Source organism: Nerophis lumbriciformis, linkage group LG16, assembly GCF_033978685.3.
Source record: "Nerophis lumbriciformis linkage group LG16, RoL_Nlum_v2.1, whole genome shotgun sequence".
Lineage (NCBI taxonomy): Eukaryota > Metazoa > Chordata > Actinopteri > Syngnathiformes > Syngnathidae > Nerophis > Nerophis lumbriciformis.
In genome coordinates, this window is record NC_084563.2 from 9149599 (window position 1) to 9172479 (window position 22881).

Consider the following 22881-nt stretch of genomic DNA (forward strand, 5'->3'; position numbering starts at 1 on the left):
ATCAAGTGACGAAAGTGACGTCATAGTGAAGATTTATGATCGCTCATTTTTAGGACTATTTTTTTAATGTCTGGCTGGTGATCGACTGACACAACCTCCGAGATCGACCGGTAGATCGCGATCGACGTAATGAGCACCCCTGAGCTAGACACTTCACCCTTGCTCCTGATGGGTCGTGGTTAGGGGCTTTACATGGCAGCTCCCGCCATCAGTGTGTGAATGTGTGTGTGAATGGGTGAATGTGGAAACAGTGTCAAAGCGCTTTGAGTACCTTGAAGGTAGAAAAGCGCTATACAAGTAAAACCCATTTACCATTTGTTAAATCACATGTTTACACAAGAGTCAATGCAACCTCATCATCATAATATTTGGAAATAATCTGGTATTGCACCTCATAAGATTGTGTGGATATACTGTATTTTCCAGACCATAGGGCGCACCGGATTATAAGGCACATTGCCGATGAATGGTCTATTTTTGATCTTTTTTCATAAATAAAGCAGATTATAAGGCGCATTAAAGGAGTCATATTAATACTATTTTTTTCTAAGTATAAAAGACTTCCTTGTGGTCTACATAACATGTAATGGTGGTTCTTTGGTCAAAATGTTGCATAGATGATGTTTTACACATCATCTTCAAGCCGCTTTCTGACAGTTGCTTCCGGATACAACTTAGACTTAGACAAACTTTGATGATCCACAAGGGAAATTCTTCAACACAGTATCTCAGTTACAATGATGGAAAGTGTAAGGATCGAAAGGACAATGCAGGTATAAATAGACTAAATATAGCGATACAAAATATAACATATATACGAATATATACATAATCTGTACAGTATATTATATATACAGGTATATTATATTATGTCTATAACATATATACAATATATACCAATGACCATGTACAATATTACAGTATTTGTGACAGCAGCAGCATAAAATAGAGAGTAGATCCGGCAGAAAATAGAAAATAGACATTAAAAACAAAGAGAAGTAGCTTACATGTCAGGTGTCAGGTAATAGGCATACCATACGTGGCTCACCTTCGGCTGCGTCTTCTCCCCGTCATCTTTGTTGTAGCGGTGTAGCGTGCAAGGACGGGAGTGGAAGAAGTGTCAAATGATGGCGCTAACTGTTTTAATGACATTCAGACTTTACTTCAATCAATAACGGAGCAGCATCTCCACATCCGGAAACAACAACACCGGAAATGTGTCCCGTGAAAAAACGTCCGACCCTAACTCTCTAATAACTAAAGTTCCTTGGGTGAATAATGTAAACTCACTATACCGGTATGTTTTAGCGCTTTCATGGCGAGTTTACTGACAGATATAAGTAAGAACTTTACACTACTTTATATTAGAAATGGCAACAGCGGAGGATGAATGTCCCATAACAAGAAAACCGGTACTTTTTAAAAGTGGTGTAGTACCGAATATGATTCATTAGTATCGCAGTATTATACTAATACCGGTATACCAAACAACCCTAACCTACAGTAGACTAACGGAAACATGGCTGCAAATTTGCACCAACAGCCTCGTCGGCCAATCTTAGTGGGGTGAAGTGTCTTGCCCAAGGACACAACAGCGAGGACTGTGATGGCGGCAGCTGGATTTGTGCCGGGAACCCTCAAGTTTCCGGATGACCACGCTGCTATCTAAGCCACGCTGCCCTGAAAATACTGATTCTAATCGTGTCCATTAACTAAGGGTCATCACAGTGATGACCTCATTATTTCTGCGGTGGACAAATATTTGTAAAATTCGAATAATCCACCTTGCCCCATGTGGAGGAGTTCAAGTACCTCAGAGTCTTGTTCACGAGTGAGGGAAGATTGAATCGTGCGATCGACAGGCGGATCTTCAGTAATGCGGACGCTGTATCGATCCGTTCTGGTGAAGGAGTATAGCCGGAAGGCAAAGCTTTCAATTTAGCGGTCGATCTACGTTCCTATCCTCCCCTTTGGTCGTGAGTTTTGGGTTATGACCGAAAAGACAAGATCACGGGTACAAGCGGCCCAAATGAGTTTCCTTCGCCGGGTGGCGGGGCTCTCCCTTAGAGATAGGGTGAGAAGCTCTGCCATCTGGGGGGAGCTCAAAGTAAAGCCACTGCTCCTCCACATGGAGAGGAGCCAGATGAGGTGGTTCGGGCATCTGCTCAGGATGCCACCCGAACGCCTCCCTAGGGAGGTGTTTAGGACACATCCGACCGGTAGGAGGCCATCGGGAAGACCCAGGACACTTTGGGAAGACTATGTCTCCCGGCTGGCCTGGGAACACCTCGGGATCTCCCGGGAAGTGGATGGGTCGCCACAAGGCGCCCCGTAAAAGATGGGAAAAAAGGTAAACGCTGGGGAAGGATGAGTAAAAAAATACAATCTAGACTGGGCTCCTAAGGGGGCCCAGTCTAGATTGGGAAAACAACCTCCATAGCAAAGCATATATACATATTACAACATCTCGAGACTAGCAACAGAGGGGGGGGGAGTGGGGGCCACGGTGGCAGGCTGCAGCTCTTCAGGCGCTGCCCATCCACCCATCGCCCCTAAGGGAGAGAGAAGTCTGGGCTTTCCTGCTTAGGCTGCTGCCCCCGCGACCCCACCTCGGATACCGGAAGAAAATGGATGGATGGAGAAGGAATTTGGGACAGAAAATTCTTGCTTGCGAAAGACGTAAATAAAAATATATTAGAATTCAAAAGGCTTTATTTGCAACTTTCGGCGTTGAAAGGAAATGTTTTTTCTCTCTGGCTTCACATATTTTTCTGTTTGTTTACAAGGACACACCTTGAATGGCTCATTTTTCCGTCATTCATTTGGAGATTCCACCTTTCCCCGCTCTTCAAGTCAGGCTCCCACATTAGCAAGTGAAGGGCGGGAGAGACAGGGACAAAAAAAAAAGATTCAAGGCCTCTTCGGAAGATCGTTTTCATGAAATGGCAGCGCTTCGATCGGCGTTGATGACGATAATGGCTTCTGAGAAGCCGCTTCTTATTGACCTTTAACCGCCACGGACTGCACACTTTCACCCCTGCCAGAGCTCTGTGGGTAAACGTCCGCGCCGCACCAGACGCTATTTTGCCTTCCGCCGCGTCACCTAGGAAACAAAGATCTGCACTCCAGGCTGTTGCAGCTTAATTATGTATTTACAAGCCAGCACGGATTCCTCTGTGAGGGACTGCAGGTAGAGGGCGGTCATATTCCTGATCCTTTTAATCCTTTCCAACTCTCAGCCAAATGGTGGACTGGCTGCATCCTTTCCTTTGCCAAACTCCCATTGGAAGACCGATTCTGTGCTTGCTTGTGAATAGACAAGACTCCAACTTTTCTCTGAGCTTTTCACGTCCTTAAAGTGTCTTTTAATCACATTACACGGCCATTGTAGGACTTCCTCGGCGGGTCTTTGCAAGCGTGAGTTCTATACGGAGGGCTTAACATATTGTCGCTTTGGAGACTGGCAGTGAAGTGTGGGTTGAAAGAGTAACTCAGGTATTCCTCTTCATGGTGCACTCAGCATGGAGCTGCTCTGAGCCCACTGACGGTTGCTAATGCGCATGAAGCTGACAAAGCAAGGTGTTATTTTTTATTTATTTTTTTGACGGTAAAACAAAGAGGGTTTTAATATCAAGAATAAAGGCGCTTGCCTTCCTTTGTGTTCGCCCGTCAGCGAGAATCAAAGCAGATTGGGAACGTTCGTGATGAATATTTTGGCAAGTTTCAGTCGAAGTCATTTAGACGGTGATTCGTACGTCCTCAAATAGACGCCGCGGCATTTGCGATTCTTCACTTAACAGCTCGATCGAACACTGAACTCACACACATGCCGAAAAACCAAATAAAGACTTGCTTTTTTACATAGGTAGGTCTTTAATAATAATGGATTAGATTTTATATTGCGCTTTTCTATTATTAGATACTCAAAGCGCTCACAGAGAAGTGGGAACCCATCATTTATTCACACCTGGTGGTGGTAAGCTACATTTGTAGCCACAGCTGCCCTGAGTTAGACTGACGGAAGCAAGGCTGCCAGTTTGCGCCTACGGCCTCTCCGACCACCACCTATCATTCATTCATCATTCATTCACCAGTGTGAGTGGCACCGGGGGCAAGGGTGGAGTGTCCTGCCCAAGGACACAACGGCAGCGATTTGGATGTCAAGAGGTGGGGAGCGAACCTGCAACCCTCAGGTTTCTGGCACGACCGTTCTAGATTTAGATTTAGATTTATTGGTCCCCTTGGGGAAAATTATTGTCACTGCCGTACATTTAAACACTAGACATTACACATCACACACAAAAAAAATAACAAAAAGACATCATACAAGACTAACACACATTTACAGGCTTGTCAGACGGGTCGGCCGGGCCTGCTGTTAAGGGCGGCTATAGCTGCAGGGATAAGGCTTTTCCTGAGGCGGGCCCTCCGGAATTTGATAGTTCTGTACCTGCGCCCTGATGGTAGTGGGATGATGTATTGGTTCTACCCACTACGCCTTACCGCCCCGGTCGTTGCACAAGTACAACAAAACTTTGTTTTCAGCACAAACACGTTCAAGTTTAGACAAACAAACAGTGTACAGGGTTACAGAACAAGAACGCTGATGGGTCGCCACAAGGCGCCCCCGTAAACGATGGGAAAAAAGGTAAACGCTGGGGAAGGATGAGTAAAAAAATACAATCTAGACTGGACTCCTAAGGGGGCCCAGTCTAGATAGGGGAAAAAACCTTCATAGCAAAGCATACATACATATTACAACATCTCGAGACTAGCAACAGAGGGGAGGGAGTGTGGGCCACGGTGGCAGGCTGCAGCTCCTCAGGCGCTGCCCAGCCGTCCATCAACCCTAAGGGATTCACGTCAAGGTCGTTGGATGGTGGGTAGGGGTATGTGTGTGTGTCGTATATTTTTTGTGGATGCATGCATGTGTGTAAGCCTGCCGCGTGGCTCTGTTCCGCGGCCTTGGTGCCGTGCAGTTGCTAGTCGGTCCAAAGTCAACAACAACAGGTGTGTGTCCATGAGAGACAAGAAGGGAGTTTGTTGTGTCTTCGCCGCACTGTCCTTCGGGAGAGTCTCCAAGCCAGGGAAACAATCCAAGTTAGAATGTTTTGTATGCGAGTGAGAATAAAATGTGCTTTTCACTGTAAATTGTCTATGACCGGTCCTCAAAATTCATCCTACGTCTGCAGCCTTTTTGTCTGTCTTTAAATCTGCTTTTCTTGTCTTTGCCTAACTCCAACTTGAGCCCTGTCCACATGAACGTGTGTATTTTAAAACACTTATCTGTACTTCCTGGTGCAAGGCAGGATGTTACCTGCTTTGTTATCGTTACAAAAGACCCATTTCCACAAAAGTTTGAAGAGGGATATGTAGGGTGGGAATTGATAAGATTTGTCCAGTTCCGATTCCGATTTAGATTCTGTTTAACGATTCGGTTCCTTCCGATTCTTATTCGAAAAATTAAGGGTGGATTAGCATACATTTTGTTTAGTTTTAGCGGTATCATGACGTTGCAAAGCCTACAGTGAGGTCTCAAGAGGCACACATGTAACATCCCAGCAGGCACAAGACATTAAAACAACATTGAGAACTTGTTGAATTAGGTCCTGATGTTGAGCAACTCAAACATAACGTTGAGACAACATGCCTTTTGATGACCTTTAATCAATGTTGAGTTCTGACGTTGATTTGACTATTGGATTTTGGTAATTTCCCAACGTGGATCCAACGTTGGACATCAACCTCGTCTCAATTTACAAATACAACTATTTTTGTAACGTTGTATCAAAGTCAGTTTTAAAGGACATGTATGTATAATCAACGTTGTATCAATGTCTTGTGCCTGCTGAGATCGAGATAAAAAAATAACTTTTTTGTAAATAAATATAATACATTAATATTATTCTGTAGAATTTAATCATGTGCAAATTACACAAGGATGTAACATTAAGAAACATGTGTTATTAACTTACTACATGCAAAGTGAGATATGTCAAGCATTTATTGGTTATAATTTTGATGTTTATGGCTTACGGTTTATGACAACTTTGAAGTCAAAATCTTAGAAAATGTAAGTCAAAATGATAACAAATAACTGCTTGACATACCTCACTTTGCATGCAATGAGTTAATATCACATATTAGTTTCACATTTGAAGTTAATTGTTGACATGAATGGACTTTTGCACCACATTCAAATGTTATGAGTTTCACCTGTATAATGTAATGAAAGAACATCTGATTGCAGGAAAAAATGCAACGTTTCTCTGACTTCAGTTGAAAATCCACCTGCAGAAAATGAAAACTTTTGACCACAAACTTAGTCGCTGCTCGGTCATATTCGCCTCGCGGCAGGCGTTAACTGGGGCAAGTACTGCCCGCCTGGGAGTCAGCCAGAACCGGTCTCTCGTCATGCTCATCTAAATGAGAAGCATTCATTTGCATGTAATAAATAATTGCGCTAACATGATAGGCGGTGTTAATTAGTACCTGTTGTATTCAGATGACTTTCATTTATAATTATTGAATGTGTGTGTTAAATGTTTCAGCATATTGCTCGTATGTCCTCCTCTTGGTTAACTAGCAGCCTTATAATTATTACAAGTAGCGCTGTTGCAATATTTTCTTGTAAAACGGAAAAATTTAAGGCCGTCGGCGCTGCTGTTTTTTGCGCATGGTGCCATTCGCCAAAAATAACAAAGAAGAAGAAACAGGCTGGGGAGTACAATGGCCGATAGAAGAGAGGGGAAACTGACAGGAATAATTTACAGGTCGAACTTGTTTCCAAACGACCGCTGTTAAGATACAGAGCGAGATACCTTTTATCGGCTTAACATCAGAGTTGGAGTTTGGGTTTTATTGTCTTTATTGATCCTTTTGTGAACTTTAAATGCTGTAGATTGATTGATTGATTGATTGAAACTTTTATTAGTAGATTGCACAGTACAGTACATATTCCGTACAATTGACCACTAAATGGTAACACCCGAATAAGTTTTTCAACTCGTTTAAGTCGGGGTCCAGTTGACAGGTAATTATTAACACAAGCTCTGTATTTTTTAAATCATTTGAATATTATTGCCACTTAGAGGCACCTACAGTGTCCTGCATTCTGGCCATTAAGTTGATTATAAATTGTTCATTTTTACAAAACTCCCATCCATGTGTGCATTGAAAAAACTAAATGCAGCATTCTGTGTGTTAAAAATATGTTATTTAACTTTGCAATGTTCACAATGTTTTATTTGGTAATTTATTTTTAATGCATAACACATTGTTTGCTTTTGTGGAAAAATACTACTTTATACAAATAATTATAATTGATTCATTTATTATTTTATGTATTATTTAAGCAAATACACATTGTTACAAAAAAAACCCAAAAAAAACATGTTCATGTGGACGTGGTCGCGCAATAATTGTCTTTTTCTGTGTTCTATCTTCCTTCCTGTTCCTCTCTCGCCATCGTCCCTTGGGCGTGCTCGTAAAGCCCTGGACTCCAGAGTGTCAGGTAAAGACAAAGTCACTTTGCTTGGGAATAACCTCGTCGCACAAGCCCAGCAGGCACAAGACGTTGATACAACAATGTCCTTTAAAACTGACTTTGAAACAACGTTGCAAAAATAGTTGTATTTGTGAATTGAGACAACGTTGGTGTCTAACGTTGGATCCACGTTGTTGGTTGGGAAATTACCAAATTTCAATGGTCAAATCAACGTCACAACCTGACATTGATTAAACGTTAAGAAGCATATTGTTTCAATGTTGTATTCGTGTTGTAAAATATTGGTTGGTAAATTACCAAATTTCAATGGTCAAATCAACGTCAGAACCCAACATTGATTTGACGTCGTCAAAAGGCATGTTGTTTCATTGTTGTATTTGTGTTGTTAAATATAGGTTGGAAAATGACCAAATTTCAATGGTCTAATCAATGTCAGAACCCAACATTGATTCAACGTCGTCAAAAGGCATGTTGTCGTTGTATTTGTGTTGTTAAATAAAGGTTGGAAAATGACTAAATTTCAATGGTCAAATTAACGTGAGAACCCAACATTGATTCAACGTCGTCAAAAAGCATGTTGTTTCATTGTTGTATTTGTGTTGTTAAATATAAATTGGAAAATGACCAAAATTCAATGGTCAAATCAATGTGAGATCCCAACATTGATTCAACGTCTTCAAAAGGCATGTTGTTTCGTCGTTGTATTTGTGTTGTAAAATATAAGTTGGAAAATGACCAAAATTCAATGGTAAAATCAATGTGAGAATCCAACATTGATTCAATGTCGTCAAAAAGCATGTTGTTTCATTGTTATATTTGTGTTGTTAAATATAAATTGGAAAATGACCAAAATTCAATGGTCAAATCAATGCGAGATCCCAACATTGATTCAACGTTGTCAAAAGGCATGTTGTTTCATTGTTGTATTTGTGTTGTAAAATATAGGTTGGAAAATGACCAAATTTTAATGGTCAAATCAATGTGAGATCCCAACATTGATTCAACTTTGTCAAAAGAAATGTTTCATTGTTGTATTTGTGATGTTAAACATAGGTTGGGAAATGACCAAATTTCAATGATCAAATCAACGTCAGAACCCAACATTGATTCAACGTTGTCAAAAAGCATGCTGTTTCATTGTTGTATTTTTGTTGTAAAATATAAATTTGAAAATGACCAAAATTCAATGGTCAAATCAACGTCAGAACCCAACATTGATTCAACGTTGTCAAAAGGCATGTTGTTTCATTGTTGTATTTGTGTTGTAGAGTATTGGTTGGGAAATGACCAAATTTCAATGGTCAAATCAACGTCAGAACCCAACATTGATTCAACGTTGTCAAAAGGCATGTTGTTTCATTGTTGTATTTGTGATGTTAAACATAGGTTGGGAAATGACCAAATTTCAATGATCAAATCAATGTCAGAACCCAACATTGATTCAACGTTGTCAACAAGCATGTTGTTTCAACGTTATATTTGTGTTGTATAATATAAATTGGAAAATGACCAAAATTCAATGGTCAAATCTACGTCAGAACCCAACATTGATTCAACTTTGTCAAAAGGCATGTTGTTTCATTGTTATATTTGTGTTGTTAAATATAAATTGGAAAATGACTACATTTCAATGGTCAAATCAATGTGAGAACCCAACATTGATGCAACGTTGTCAACAAGCATGTTGTTTCAATGTTGTATTTGTGTTGGTAAATATAGGTTGGAAAATTACCAAATTTCAATGGTCAAATTAATGTGAGAACCCAACATTGATTCAACGTTGTCAACAAGCATGTTGTTTCAACGTTATATTTGTGTTGTAAAATATAAATTGGAAAATGACCAAAATTTAATGGTCAAACCTACGTCAGAACCCAACATTGATTCAACGTCGTCAAAAGGCATGTTGTTTCATTGTTGTATTTGTGTTGTAGAATATTGGTTGGGAAATGACCACATGTCAATGGTCAAATCAACGTGAGAACCCAACATTGATTCAATGTCGTCAAAAGGCATGTTGTTTCATTGTTATATTTGTGTTGTTAAATATAAATTGGAAAATGACCAGAATTCAATGGTCAAATCAACGTCAGAACCCAACATTGATTCAACGTTGTCAAAAAGCATGTTGTTTCAAATTTTGCATTTGTGTTGTTAAATATAGGTTGGAAAATGACCTAATTTCAATGGTCAAATCAAGGTCAAAACCCAACATTGATTCAGCGTTGTCAAAAAGCATGTTGTTTTATTGTTGTATTTTTGTTGTAAAATATAAATTGGAAAATGACCAAAATTCAATGGTCAAATCAACGTCAGAACCCAACATTGATTCAACGTCGTCAAAAGGCATATTGTTTCATTGTTGTATTTGTGTTGTAGAATATTGGTTGGGAATTGACCAAATTTCAATGGTCAAATCAATGTCTGAACCCAACATTGATTCAACGTTGTCAAAAGGCATGTTGTTTCATTGTTCTTTTTGTGATGTTAAACATAGGTTGGGAAATGACCAAATTTCAATGATCAAATCAACGTCAGAACCCAACATTGATTCAACGTCGTCAAAAGGCATGTGTCTTTGTTGTATTTGTGTTGTAAAATATAGGTTGGAAAATTACCAAATTTCAATGGTCAAATCAACGTCAGAACCCGACATTGATTCAACGTCGTCAAAAGGCATGTTGTTTCAATGTTGTATTTGTGTTGGTAAATATAGATTGGAAAATGACCAAATTTCAATGGTCAAATCAATGTCAGAACCCAACATTGATTCAACGTCGTCAAAAGGCATGTTGTGTCTTTGTTGTATTTGTGTTGTAAAATATAAATTGGAAAATGACCAAATTTCAATGGTCAAATCAATGTGAGAACCCAACATTGATTCAACGTTGTCAACAAGCATGTTGTTTCAACGTTATATTTGTGTTGTAAAATATGAATTGGAAAATGACCAAAATTCAATGGTCAAATCTAGGTCAGAACCCAACATTGATTCAACGTCGTCAAAAGGCATGTTGTTTCATTGTTGTATTTGTGCTGTAGAATATTGGTTTGGAAATGACCACATTTCAATGGTCAAATCAACGTGAGAACCCAACATTGATTCAACGTCGTCAAAAGGCATGTTGTTTCAATGTTGTATTTGTGTTGTAGAATATTGTTTGGGAAATGACCAAATTTCAATGGTCAAATCAATGTCAGAACTCGACTTTGATTCAACGTTGTCAAAAAGCATGTTGTTTCAAATTTTGCATTTGTGTTGTTGAATATAGGTTGGAAAATGACGTAATTTCAATGGTCAAATCAACGTCAAAACCCAACATTGATTCAACGTTGTCAAAAAGCATGTTGTTTCATTGTTGTATTTTTGTTGTAAAATATAAATTGGAAAATGACCAAAATTCAATGGTCAAATCTACGTCAGAACCCAACATTGATTCAACGTTGTCAAAAGGCATGTTGTTTCATTGTTATATTTGTGTTGTTAAATATAAATTGGAAAATGACTAAATTTCAATGGTCAAATCAACGTGAGGAACCCAACATTGATTCAACGTTGTCAAAAGGCATGTTGTTTCATTGTTGTATTTGTGTTGTAGAATATTGGTTGGGAAATGACCAAATTTCAATGGTCAAATCAATGTCAGAACTCGACATTGATTCAACATCGTCAAAAGGCATGTTGTTTCATTGTTGTATTCGTGTTGGTAAATATTGGTTGGAAAATGATCACAATTCAATGGTCAATTCAACGTCACAACATGACATTAATTAAATCTTGTTCAAAAGTATGTTGTTTTATCGTTGTATTTGTGTTGTAGAATATGAGTTGGGAAATGACCACATTTCAATGGTCAAATCAACGTCACAACCTGACATTGATTAAACGTTAAGAAGCATGTTGTTTCAACGTTGTATTTGTGTTGTAAAATATGTGTTGGGAAAATGACCAAGTTTCAATGGTCAAATCAACGTGAGAACCCAACATTGAACACATGTCGTCAAAAGGCATCAGTGTTGCTCAGCGTCAGGACCTAATTCAAGAAGTCCCCAACGTTGTTTCAATGTCTTGTGCCTGCTGGGGGATTGTTCCGATACACCTTTGCTTTGCCTCAGACATATCCAAGTGGCGCTCTCTCGTCCCACTCTTGCTTGCTATCGGCTTTTTGGACTCTGACTTTCCCCCCCTCTACCCCCCGCCCATAAAAAAGAAATAAATCGAAGCGTGCCTCCGGAAAAAAGATGTGGTAATGTGCTGGGAGGCCAAGTTGTAAAGCATCTTCATGTTTTGAGGCGCTCGTGCCTATTTTCCACTGTGATGAGAAAATGTGTGAGCTCTCAGAGATAAGTAATACTTCTCCCTTTTCTAAATGTTTCCCTTTCCTGGGTTGTGTAATAGGAGCAGTCAAGATAGGATATAAAGGTAATTGAATCACTAACCACCCCCCCACCCACCCCCTTCCTAGGGAGATTGTCACAAACCCTGCTCTTTGTGTCCCCTAGCACGACGTTTATACACCTGTTTATGTCGAGTCGATCATGATGTTCCCAACCCCCGCACCACCTGTACCCCTCCTTTCCGATGTGTCCCGTCATTCCCTGTCCGTTGTAAACCAGCCCCCACGTAGACTCCACGGTCTCCACGCCTACCCCTGTCTTTACTCGCCGTGTCTGTGCAGGATCAGTGCAGCTTGCCTCGTGGAGGACCGCGCTGTGTCGAGGCACAGGATGCCTTTCCTTTCCTCTATTCTTCTTTTTTATTCCTCATAAAGGCTTCCGTATGGAGGTTAATTTGTGTATTTATTACCAAAACTTTTTTTATTTTTTATTTTTAAACTGAACGTATGTAACTCAATTCTAGTGAGGGGAATTTTTTACATCAAATTATGCTAACAATTTCATTGAATTTTATTTTTTTTTGCCAAATGCAAATGTTTAAAAATGTTGTGTTTTAAAATTCAGTGTATAAAAACATAAATGTTTAAAAACTTAATTAAAAAAAAATTCAGTGTAAAAATATTCAGTGTGTAAAAATGCAATGTTAATAAATCAGTGTATAACAATGAGTATAAAAAAATGCAGTGTTAAAAATTCAGTGTATAAAAATTCAGTGAATACAAAAATCAGTGTATAAAAATTTAGAGTAAGAAAACAATTAGATGTAAAGAACTTCAGTGTATAAAAAATCAGTGTTAATAAATCAGTGTATAACAATTTTGCGTGTATAAAACATTCAGTGTATAAAAATTCAGTGAATAAAAATTGTGTGTATAAGAAAATCTGTGTATAAAAAGTCAGTGTATAAAAATCCAGTGTTAATAAATCAGTGTATAAAAATTCAGTGTATATAAATTGTGTGTATAAAAATTCAGTGCATAAAAATTCAGTGTTAATAAATCATTGTATAAAATTCAGTGTATAACAATGTTGTGTATAAAAAATTCAGTGTATACAAATCCAGTGTTAATAAATCATTGTATAAAAATTCAGTGTATAACAATTGTGTGTATAAAAAATGCAGTGTATAAAAAATTTAGAGTAAAAAAAAAAAATAATGTAAAAAATTTCAGTGTATAAAAATTCAGTGTTAATAAATCATTATACAAAAATTCAGTGTATAACCATTTTGTGTTTAAAAAAATTCAGTATATGAAAATTCAGTAAATAAAAAATCAGTGTAAAAAAACTTCAGTGTATAGAAATTCAGTGTTAATAAATCAGTGTATACAAATTCAGTGTATAGAAATTCAGTGTTAAAAAATCACTGTATGCAAATTCAGTGTATTAAAATGTTGTGTATAAAAATTCAGTGAAAACAAAATCAGTGTATACAAAATGTAGAGTAAAACAAAATTCAGTGTATACAAATTCAGTGTAAATAAATCATTGTACAACAATTCAGTGTCCAACAATTTTGTGTATAAAAAATTCCATGTTAAAAATTCAGTGAATAAAAAGTCAGTCTAAAAAAAACTTCAGTGTTTACAAATTCAGTGTTAATACATCCATGTATGAAAATTCAGTGTATAAACAATTCAGTATATGAAAATAGTTTGTATTAAAAATGCAGTGTATAAATATTCAGTGTATACAAATTCAGTGTATAAAAATTCAGTGAATAAAAAATCATTGTATAAACATTTAGAGTAAAAAAAATCAGTGTATACCAATTATGCGTTAATAAATCAGTGTTTAAACGTGTTGTGTATACAAAAATCAGTGTATGAAAATTCAATGAATAAAAATCAGAGTATAGAAATTGAGTAAAAACAATTCAGTGTAAAAAACTTCAGTGTATAAAAATTCAGTGTTAATAAAACAGTGTATAAAAAATTAAGTGTATAAAAATGTTGTGTGTTAAAAATTCAGTCAGTAAAAATTCAGTGTATAAAAATTATGTGTATAAAAATTTTGTGTATAAAAAAATGTGTGTATAAAAATTCAGTGTAAAAATAATCAGTGTATAAGAATTACGTGTAATAAAACATTCAGTGTCAAAAAATTTGCTGCCTCAAAAAGCAAGACTCATTTCCGGTAAATTAAGACTAAAGCAATCGATCCTGTCTCAGAACCAGCCAATGAGGTGTCAAGTTTAAAGTCACGTGACACGAGTCCTACAAAACAACATAAAAAAACAGTAAACTGGGCATAATACAACATAATTAACATTTCAATGGAGCTGCTGCATATGTTCAAACAATATAAATATTTTTATACACTGATTTTTTTCATACTGAATTGTGTATACACTCAATTTTTTTACTCTGATTTTTTGATGCACTGAATTTTTATACACTCATTTTTTTAAACTGAATTTTTACGCAAACAATTTTTACACTGTTTTTTTGTACACTGCTCCTTTTACCCTGATTTTTATACACTGAAACTTTAAACACAGATTTTGCTAAAATGTTTTGTTCAATAAAATTGTCAGCATAGTTTGGTGTACAAAAATTCAGTTCACAAAATTCAAATGCAGAGGATTCAGGCACATAAATTCAGTGTTAAAAAAAAAAAAAAGTTTTCCTAATAAAGACACAAATTAACCTCTGTACTTCCACTTCCCCTCAATGTGGCTGTTACTTCACATGAGTGTCCAGCACCACAATACCCTCTCACACGGTGACGTGACACACGCGTGTTGCGGAATAATTGCGCCTTTCAATTATTAATTAGTAATTGAAAGGCGCTCTTGATGGTCTCCACTCCATGCTCACTCATGTGAATCAACAGAACGTTCTCACACATTCCCGTGAGTCCTGTCCGAGGTGTTCGACGCTCTATCTATGTTCACTCGACACTTGTCTGATCATGTTGTCCCCCCTTTGCCCCCCCCCCTCCCCTGTCCAATGTATGTTCAATGCCCCACAACACCCTTCGCCCCCTTTCTTGACTGCTTGACACGTACATGATGTGTTGACAGACGGCTGCCCCGGCCTGTGCAACAACAACGGGAGGTGCGTCCTGGATCAGAACGTCTGGCATTGCATCTGCCAGTCGGGATGGCGGGGGCTGGGGTGCGACGTCGCCACCGAGACGCTGTGCTCGGACGGAAAGGACAACGAAGGAGGTAGGAGGACCTGGAAAGAGGAGTCTTCTTCTTATTATTATTTTTTCTAAATGTAAAAGATGCGGATGCGCCGTTTCGTGGGCGTTCTTATTTACGTGGCTCACCTTCGACAGCGTCTTCTCCCCGTCATCTTTGTCGTAGCGGTGTAGCGTGCAAGAACGGGAGTGGAAGAAGTGTCAAAAGATGGCGCTAACTGTTTTAATGACATTCAGACTTTACTTCAATCAATATCGGAGCAGCATCTCCTCATCCGGAAACAACAACAACACCGGACATGTGTCCCGTGAAAAACCGTCCGACCGGAACTCTCTAATAACTGAAGTTCCTTGGGTGAATAATGTAAACTCACTACACCGGTATGTTTTAGCGCTTTCATGGCGAGTTTACTGACAGATATACAGGTAAAAGCCAGTAAATTAGAATATTGGACACCAGCAGATGACATGGCACCCCAAACCATCACCCAACCATGCAAATTTTGCATTTCCTTTGGAAATCGAGGTCCCAGAGTCTGGAGGAAGACAGGAGAGGCACAGGATCCACGTTGCCTGAAGTCTAGTGTAAAGTTTCCACCATCAGTGATGGTTTGGGGTGCCATGTCATCTGCTGGTGTCGGTCCACTCTTTTTCCTGAGATCCAGGGTCAACGCAGCCGTCTACCAGCAAGTTTTAGAGCACTTCATGCTTCCTGCTGCTGACCTGCTCTATGGAGATGGAGATTTCAAGTTCCAACAGGACTTGGCGCCTGCACACAGCGCAGAATCTACCCGTGCCTGGTTTACGGACCATGGTATTTCTGTTCTAAATTGGCCCGCCAACTCCCCTGACCTTAGCCCCATAGAAAATCTGTGGGATATTGTGAAAAGGAAGATGCAGAATGCCAGACCCAAAAACGCAGAAGAGTTGAAGGCCACTATCAGAGCAACCTGGGCTCTCATAACACCTGAGCAGTGCCAGAAACTCATCGACTCCATGCCACGCCGCATTAACGCAGTAATTGAGGCAAAAGGAGCTCCAACCAAGTATTGAGTATTGTACATGCTCATATTTTTCATTTTCATACTTTTCAGTTGGCCAACATTTCTAAAAATCCCTTTTTTGTATTAGCCTTAAGTAATATTCTAATTTTGTGACACACGGAATTTTGGATTTTCATTTGTTGCCACTTCAAATCATCAAAATTAAATGAAATAAACATTTGAATGCATCAGTCTGTGTGCAATGAATAAATATAATGTACAAGTTACACCTTTTGAATGCAATTACTGAAATAAATCAACTTTTTCAAAATATTCTAATTTACTGGCTTTTACCTGTAAGTAAGAACTTTGCACTAAATTAAATTAGAAATGGCAACAGCGGAGGATGAATGTCCCATAACAAGAAGATAGAGAAAACGAAGAAGCTTATACTATGGTCTCACCACGGACTACAGAGGCGGACACGCATAATTTTTCAGGATTTATGCAGATCCAAAATACAGATCAGCTGGTACCAGAAAGTAAGAAAAGTTGCATTTGCATAATATTGCGAAACAAAAGGCCAGACATGTCTTACCTCATACACACACCATAATAAGACTCCTATGTTGAAGCACATCAAGCGGTGTGGCTTCATAGCTTACCAAAGTCGTACTAAAACATTTTGATAGGTTTTTGAGCGCCGTGTGTAATGTTCTATATTTTCAATGGAACATATAAAATGTTGGTGTTGTTTACTTGAGTCATATTGCAGTCTACACATATATTTTATGTTTGACTGACATTTACTGGTCACACTTACTGACAGATATAAGTAAGAACTTATTGGCAACAGCGGAGGATGAATGTCCCATAACAAGAAGATAGAGAACAAGAAGAAGCTTATACTATGGTCTCACCACGGACTACAGAGGCGGACACGCACAATTTTTCAGGATTTATGCAGATCCAAAATGCAGATCAGCTGGTACCAGAAAGTAAGAAAAGTTGCATTTGCATAATATTGCGAAACAAAAGGCCAGACATGTCTTACCTCATACACACATCATAATAATACTCCTATGTTGAAACACATCAAGCGGTGTGGCTTCATAGCTTACCAAAGTCGTACTAAAATATTTTGATAGATTTTTGAGCGTCGTGTGTAATGTTCCATATTTTCAATGGAACATATAAAATGTTGGTGTTGTTTACTTGAGTCATATTGCAGTCTACACGTATCCTTACGTTTGACTGACATTTACTGGTCACACTTCTCATTACATCATGTACCAATTAAAAAAGCTTCGAGGTCGGTAAGCAAAACCAGAATTATTCCACACCGGGTTATAAGGCGCACTGTCGAGTTTTGAGGGGAAAAAAAAGGTTTTTAAGTGCGCCTTATGGTCCGCAAAATACGGTAATATATTTTTGACACAGGCACCCATATAGCTGTCCTAAATATCTATAATTCTTTTGGACACCCACAATCAGCATGTCCTCCTCCATTTGTGTCAACGAGGTGAAATTTAATCTGAAAACCGTTGACAAATTAACTTCACTTCCATCTCCAACCAATCGGTCGTTTCAAAGAGTAAAATACAATCCGCCTTTAGAAACGGAGTATTTTATTTTGGAAGTTAACCAATATTTTTTAACCTCTCCGCAACCGTTTTGTATCCAGTGGAAACTTGGGGTAATGTCTGGCTGTCTGATAACCACGACAGTGTACAAGAGTCAGTCAAACGCAGAAAACCAACACGAAAACCAAGGTGCCCTTTGTAAACCAATGAATCATGTATATCTAGACAAAAATATGTGCACACCGCTTTATTGATCCGTTTATCAATCAGAAGTTTGTCACAGTTCCTCTTGAATTGGAGCCACGTTGGCTAACTTCTAAAAGGAGGGCTCCATTAAGGCTCTCTGCTCCTCCAGGTACCTGTTTTGTTCTTGGTTCAGTAAATATAGATAACAATAAACAGCATTTGTATTGGCCTTTTACTTGCCTGTGGCGCAGGCAAAACAAGGGCAGTGGATGACATGGGAAGGAGTAGAGAAGAGGAAGATCTCCTGGAAAGAGCTGTGGGAGATGGAGGCATTTAGGGCAAGCTTTACCATCAGGGCTGCCTACGATGTCCTGCCTTCTCCAAAAAACCTCAGCCAGTAGTATGGTGAAGACCCCACATGCCCTCTGTGTCCGAGTCCAGCAACACTGAAGCACATCCTGGTGGGCTGCAAGACCAGCCTCACCCAAGGCCGTTACACCTGGCGGCACAACCAGGTGCTAAAGTGTCTTGCAGCAGTGCTGGAAAGTCGACGGACAAGTGTCAATGCCCTTCCTCCCCCGTCATCCCATTGGCAAGCAACAACATTTGTCCAAGAGGGCGAGGGTCAAGCCATCCTCACCCCCACAAGACCAGACACTGGACAGTTAGGCGGGGCACGGGACTGGAAACTGCTGGCAGACCTGGGCCAGAGACTCTGCTTCCCAGTTGAGATTGCGTCCACCAACCTGCGGCCAGATCTTGTTCTGTGGTCAGCTTCGCTCAGGCTCGTGTGCATCATAGAGCTCACGGTGCCCTGGGAGAGTGCAATGGAGGAGGCCTACGAGCGCAAGAAGTTGAGGTACACTGAGCTTGCAGCCGATGCGCAACAACAAGGCTGGAAAGCGAGGGTACGCCCAGTGGAAGTAGGCTGCAGAGGGTTCGTGGCCACCTCAACATCCAGGCTCCTCAGGGAAATGGGAGTGCGAGGGAAGGCCCACCGGCAGGCAGTGAAAGACCTCTCAAAAGCCGCTGAAAAGGGGAGTCAGTGGCTGTGGGTCAAGCGAAGGGACTCCACCTGGGCTTTCAAGTGAGTGATGGCATCTAGGGAGTGATCCTGGGACGCTGGGACTCACTGCTGAACCCTCTGGAGGTGTCGTGGGCCTATCAGCGAAACACTGAGGAAGGGGGGCGCCCACTTGATAACCCAGAGGATGCCTTCACTCACTTGACCATCCCACAAAGTCGCATAGGTGTCTCAAGTATGCATTAGGGGATTGTAAAATCTAGTCCTACACAACAGATCTGCCCACGGCTCAAAATGAGGAGGGAAACAAAGGTTTAGGCCAATAAAAATGATGTTTATTGTAAACTTTATCAACAGAACAATGAAGCAAGAAGAAAACCGAGATGGTTACCTGGAACAAAAGAGTGGTAATGGAGCCCTCCTTTTGGAAGGTGGTTCCTTTTTACAACAACCGCGTTGACAAGCTGGACGAGAGTTTTTAGTAGTCTCCGACTCTTCATTTTCAATCTTATCAAGATTGTATGCTTCTATCTTTGTGGGAACTCTTTAAAGAAGGCATTTATTGTTGCAAAGTTTCTGCTCATGGTGTCCACACGAAGAGATCTGAGCCATATCAAACAATAGTGTGCCTTTTACACAGAATACAACAACATGGATGCATGTAGCTCGAGGTCCTCAGAAGCATCGTGATATTTTTGGTTGACAAAACCATGTTTTGTATTGTTTTGATTTAAATGTCTTTAAACACACATTAATATTGAACCAACAAACTTTAGTGGACCAAAGACAGAAAAACGTCTTTCAGTCAGCAACACATGAGCTCTTTCAAGCAGAGCACCGGTTTATTCACCTGCCTCTCCAACAATGAAGACCCACCCCTATCGCTGTTGTGCCAATCACAGGGCTGTGACAGGTTCCCCGTGATTGGCTAAGAACCCATTCTGAGATAGTAGCAAGTTTATGGGGACGGCGTGGCGAAGTTGGGAGAGTGGCCCTGCCAGCAATCTGAGAGTTACTGGTTCAATCCCCACCTTCTACCATCCTAGCCACATCCGTTGTGTCCTTGAGCAAGACACTTCACCCTTGCTCCTAATGGGTCTGGTTAGCGCCGTGCATGGCAGCTCCCGCCATCGGTGTGTGAATGTGAATGTGTGTGTGTGAATGGGTGAATGTGGAAATAGTGTCAAAGCGCTTTGAGTTCCTTAAAAAAGTAGAAAAGTGCTATACAAGTACAACCCATTTACCATTTACCATTTTTATGTTTAAGTGTTAGGATCGGAAAAATGTATCGTTTTGTAACATCAATCAATCAATGTTTATTTATATAGCCCTAAATCACAAGTGTCTCAAAGGGCTGCACAAGCCACAACGACATCCTCGGTACAGCCCACATAAGGGCAAGGAAAAACTCACCCCAGTGGGACGTCGATGTGAATGACTATGAGAAACCTTGGAGAGGACCGCATATGTGGGTAACCGCCCCCCCCCCCCCCCCCCCCCCCCCCTCTAGGGAGACCGAATGCAATGGATGTCGAGTGGGTCTAACATAATATTGTGAGAGTCCAGTCCATAGTGGATCCAGCATAACAGTAAGAGTCCAGTCCACAGTGGGGTCAGCAGGAAACCATCCCGAGCGGAGATGGGTCAGCAGCGCAGAGATGTTCCCAACCGATATACAGGCGAGCGGTCCACCCCGGGTCCCGACCCCGGACAGCCAGCACCCCATCCATGGCCACCGGATCTGTGTGTCTCCCCTTCCACAAGGGATAGGGGGGAGCAGAGGACAAAAGAAAAGAAACGGCAGATCAACTGGTCTAAAAAAAGGGGGGCTATTCAAAGGCTAGCGTATACAAATGAGTTTTGAGATGGGACTTAAATGCTTCTACTGAGGTAGCATCTCTAACTGTTACCGGGAGGGCATTCCATAGTGCTGGAGCCCGAATAGAAAACGCTCTACAGCCCGCAGACTTTTTTTGGGCTCTGGGAATCACTAATAAGCCGGAGTTCTTTGAACGCAGATTTCTTGCCGGGACATATGGTACAATACGATCGGCAAGATAGGCTGGAGCTAGACCGTGTAGTATTTTATACGTAAGTAGTAAAACCTTAAAGTCGCATCTTAAGTGCACAGGAAGCCAGTGCAGGTGAGCCAGTATAGGCGTAATATGATCAAACTTTCTTGTTCTTGTCAAAAGTCTAGCAGCCGCATTTTGTACCAACTGTAATCTTTTAATGCTAGACATAGGGAGACCCGAAAATAATACGTTACAGTAATCGAGACGAGACGTAACGAACGCATGAATAATGATCTCAGCGTCGCTAGTGGACAAAATGGCAAAAACAACTCGGAAACCATCAGTTAACAAAGTATCTTTACAACAAGTTTACTCTGAAACACAATGTTAACACATTCACAGAACAATCAATCGATCGCAACTGGATTGTTTGGTTTGTCTTAGAAGACGTTTCGGCTCTCATCTAAGGAAGCTTCATCAGTTCATGGTCACTGGATTAGATTAGTCAGCTATAGTCTTAGACTTACATTGGTCAGATCTAGTCTAGTAGCTGGTGCCACTACAGTAGGGCGGAACCATCATTGCTCAGGCACACCCTCCTTGTTTTGGGGTGTAAATAGTTGGAATCCGAATCAGAATAGTTTTATTGCCATTGTTTGAGAACGGGTTCACAAACTAGGAATTTTTCTTGGTACAATTGTGCAACATAAAACACACATTTCACAGAAGAGGTAATAGGTAATAAAATGAGCTGTAACTGAGCTATCAGATATTGGTATTGTTCATGTGTCTGATGGCCGAGGGAAAAAACTGTTCAGGTGGCGGGTCTGGATGGACCGTAGTCTCCTGCCTGAGGGGAAAAGGGAGGCCAGTTTGTGTCCATGGTGAGAAGAGTCAGTTGTGATCCGACCCACATGCCTGGAGGAAAACAGGTCCTGGAGCCTGCAGCCAATAACCTTCTCAGCAGCACGTACGATGCGCTGCAGTCGATGGTTAGTTGTTTTTTTTTTTACACCAGACTAGATCTGACCAATCTAAGTCTAAGACTCCATCTGACTAATCTAAGTCTTAAGAGCATGAACTGATTAAGCCTACTTAGATGTGAGACAAAACGCCTTCTAAGAAAAAATGACCAGACCAGTTGTGAGCGATTGGATGCCCTGAGAATGCAACGACCGGGATGAATGAGAACATTCATAGACAAATTATAACACATCTCTCCGTCAGTTTAGTTGCCTTAATTTAGATATTTCGATGCGTGGCAAAGTCAGTTTTTGACTGTCTTGGCTTTGTAGAATACCCTATAAAACTGACGTCTACAAATAACTGCTTTGGAACCCAGCAGGCACAAGACATTAAAACAACGTTGAGAACTTGTTGAATTAGGTCCTGACGTTTAGCAACTCAAACATAACGTTGAAACCAAATTTTTTTTGACAACGTTTAATCAATGTTGGGTTCTGACGTTCATTTGGCCATTGAATTTTGATCATTTCCCAACCAATGTTCTACAACACAAATACAACTTTGAAACAACATACTTTTTGACAACGTTTATTCAATGTCAGGTTGTGATGTGGATTTGACCATTGAAATTTGGTCATTTCCCAACCAACAACATGAATCCAACATTGGACATCAACGTTGTCACAATTTACAAATACAACTATCTTGCAATGTCGTTTCAAAGTTAGTTTTAAAGGACATGTATGTATAATCAACGTCTTGTGTCTGCTAGGAAAGAACTTGAAACATTTGAAATTTGTGTTTTAGCGCAACAGATCTGTTTGCCTTGGCGGCATAATCAATCAATCGGTTGTATTGGGAGAAGTAGTGAAGTGAAGTGAATTATATTTATATAGCGCTTTTTCTCAAGTGACTCAAAGCGCTTTACATTGTAAACCCCAATATCTAAGTTACATTTAAACCAGTGTGGGTGGCACTGGGAGCAGGTGGGTAAAGTGTCTTGCCCAAGGACACAACGGCAGTGACTAGGATGGCGGAAGCGGGGATCGAACCTGCAACCCTCAAGTTGCTG

The 22881-nt window shown here is 40.2% G+C and overlaps 1 protein-coding gene across 2 annotated transcripts in view; it reads left to right on the top strand.

Annotated features, from left to right (window-relative positions):
* Nucleotides 1-22881, top strand: part of LOC133616971 (teneurin-3) — a 745483-nt gene that overhangs the window by 534684 nt on the left and 187918 nt on the right. For both annotated transcript variants that reach the window (XM_061976582.2, XM_061976583.1), the window contains 3 exons: nt 7493-7513; nt 11907-11930; nt 14931-15077. In XM_061976582.2, coding sequence (XP_061832566.1) covers nt 7493-7513; nt 11907-11930; nt 14931-15077 — 192 coding nt within the window. The remainder of the gene's footprint in view (nt 1-7492; nt 7514-11906; nt 11931-14930; nt 15078-22881) is intronic.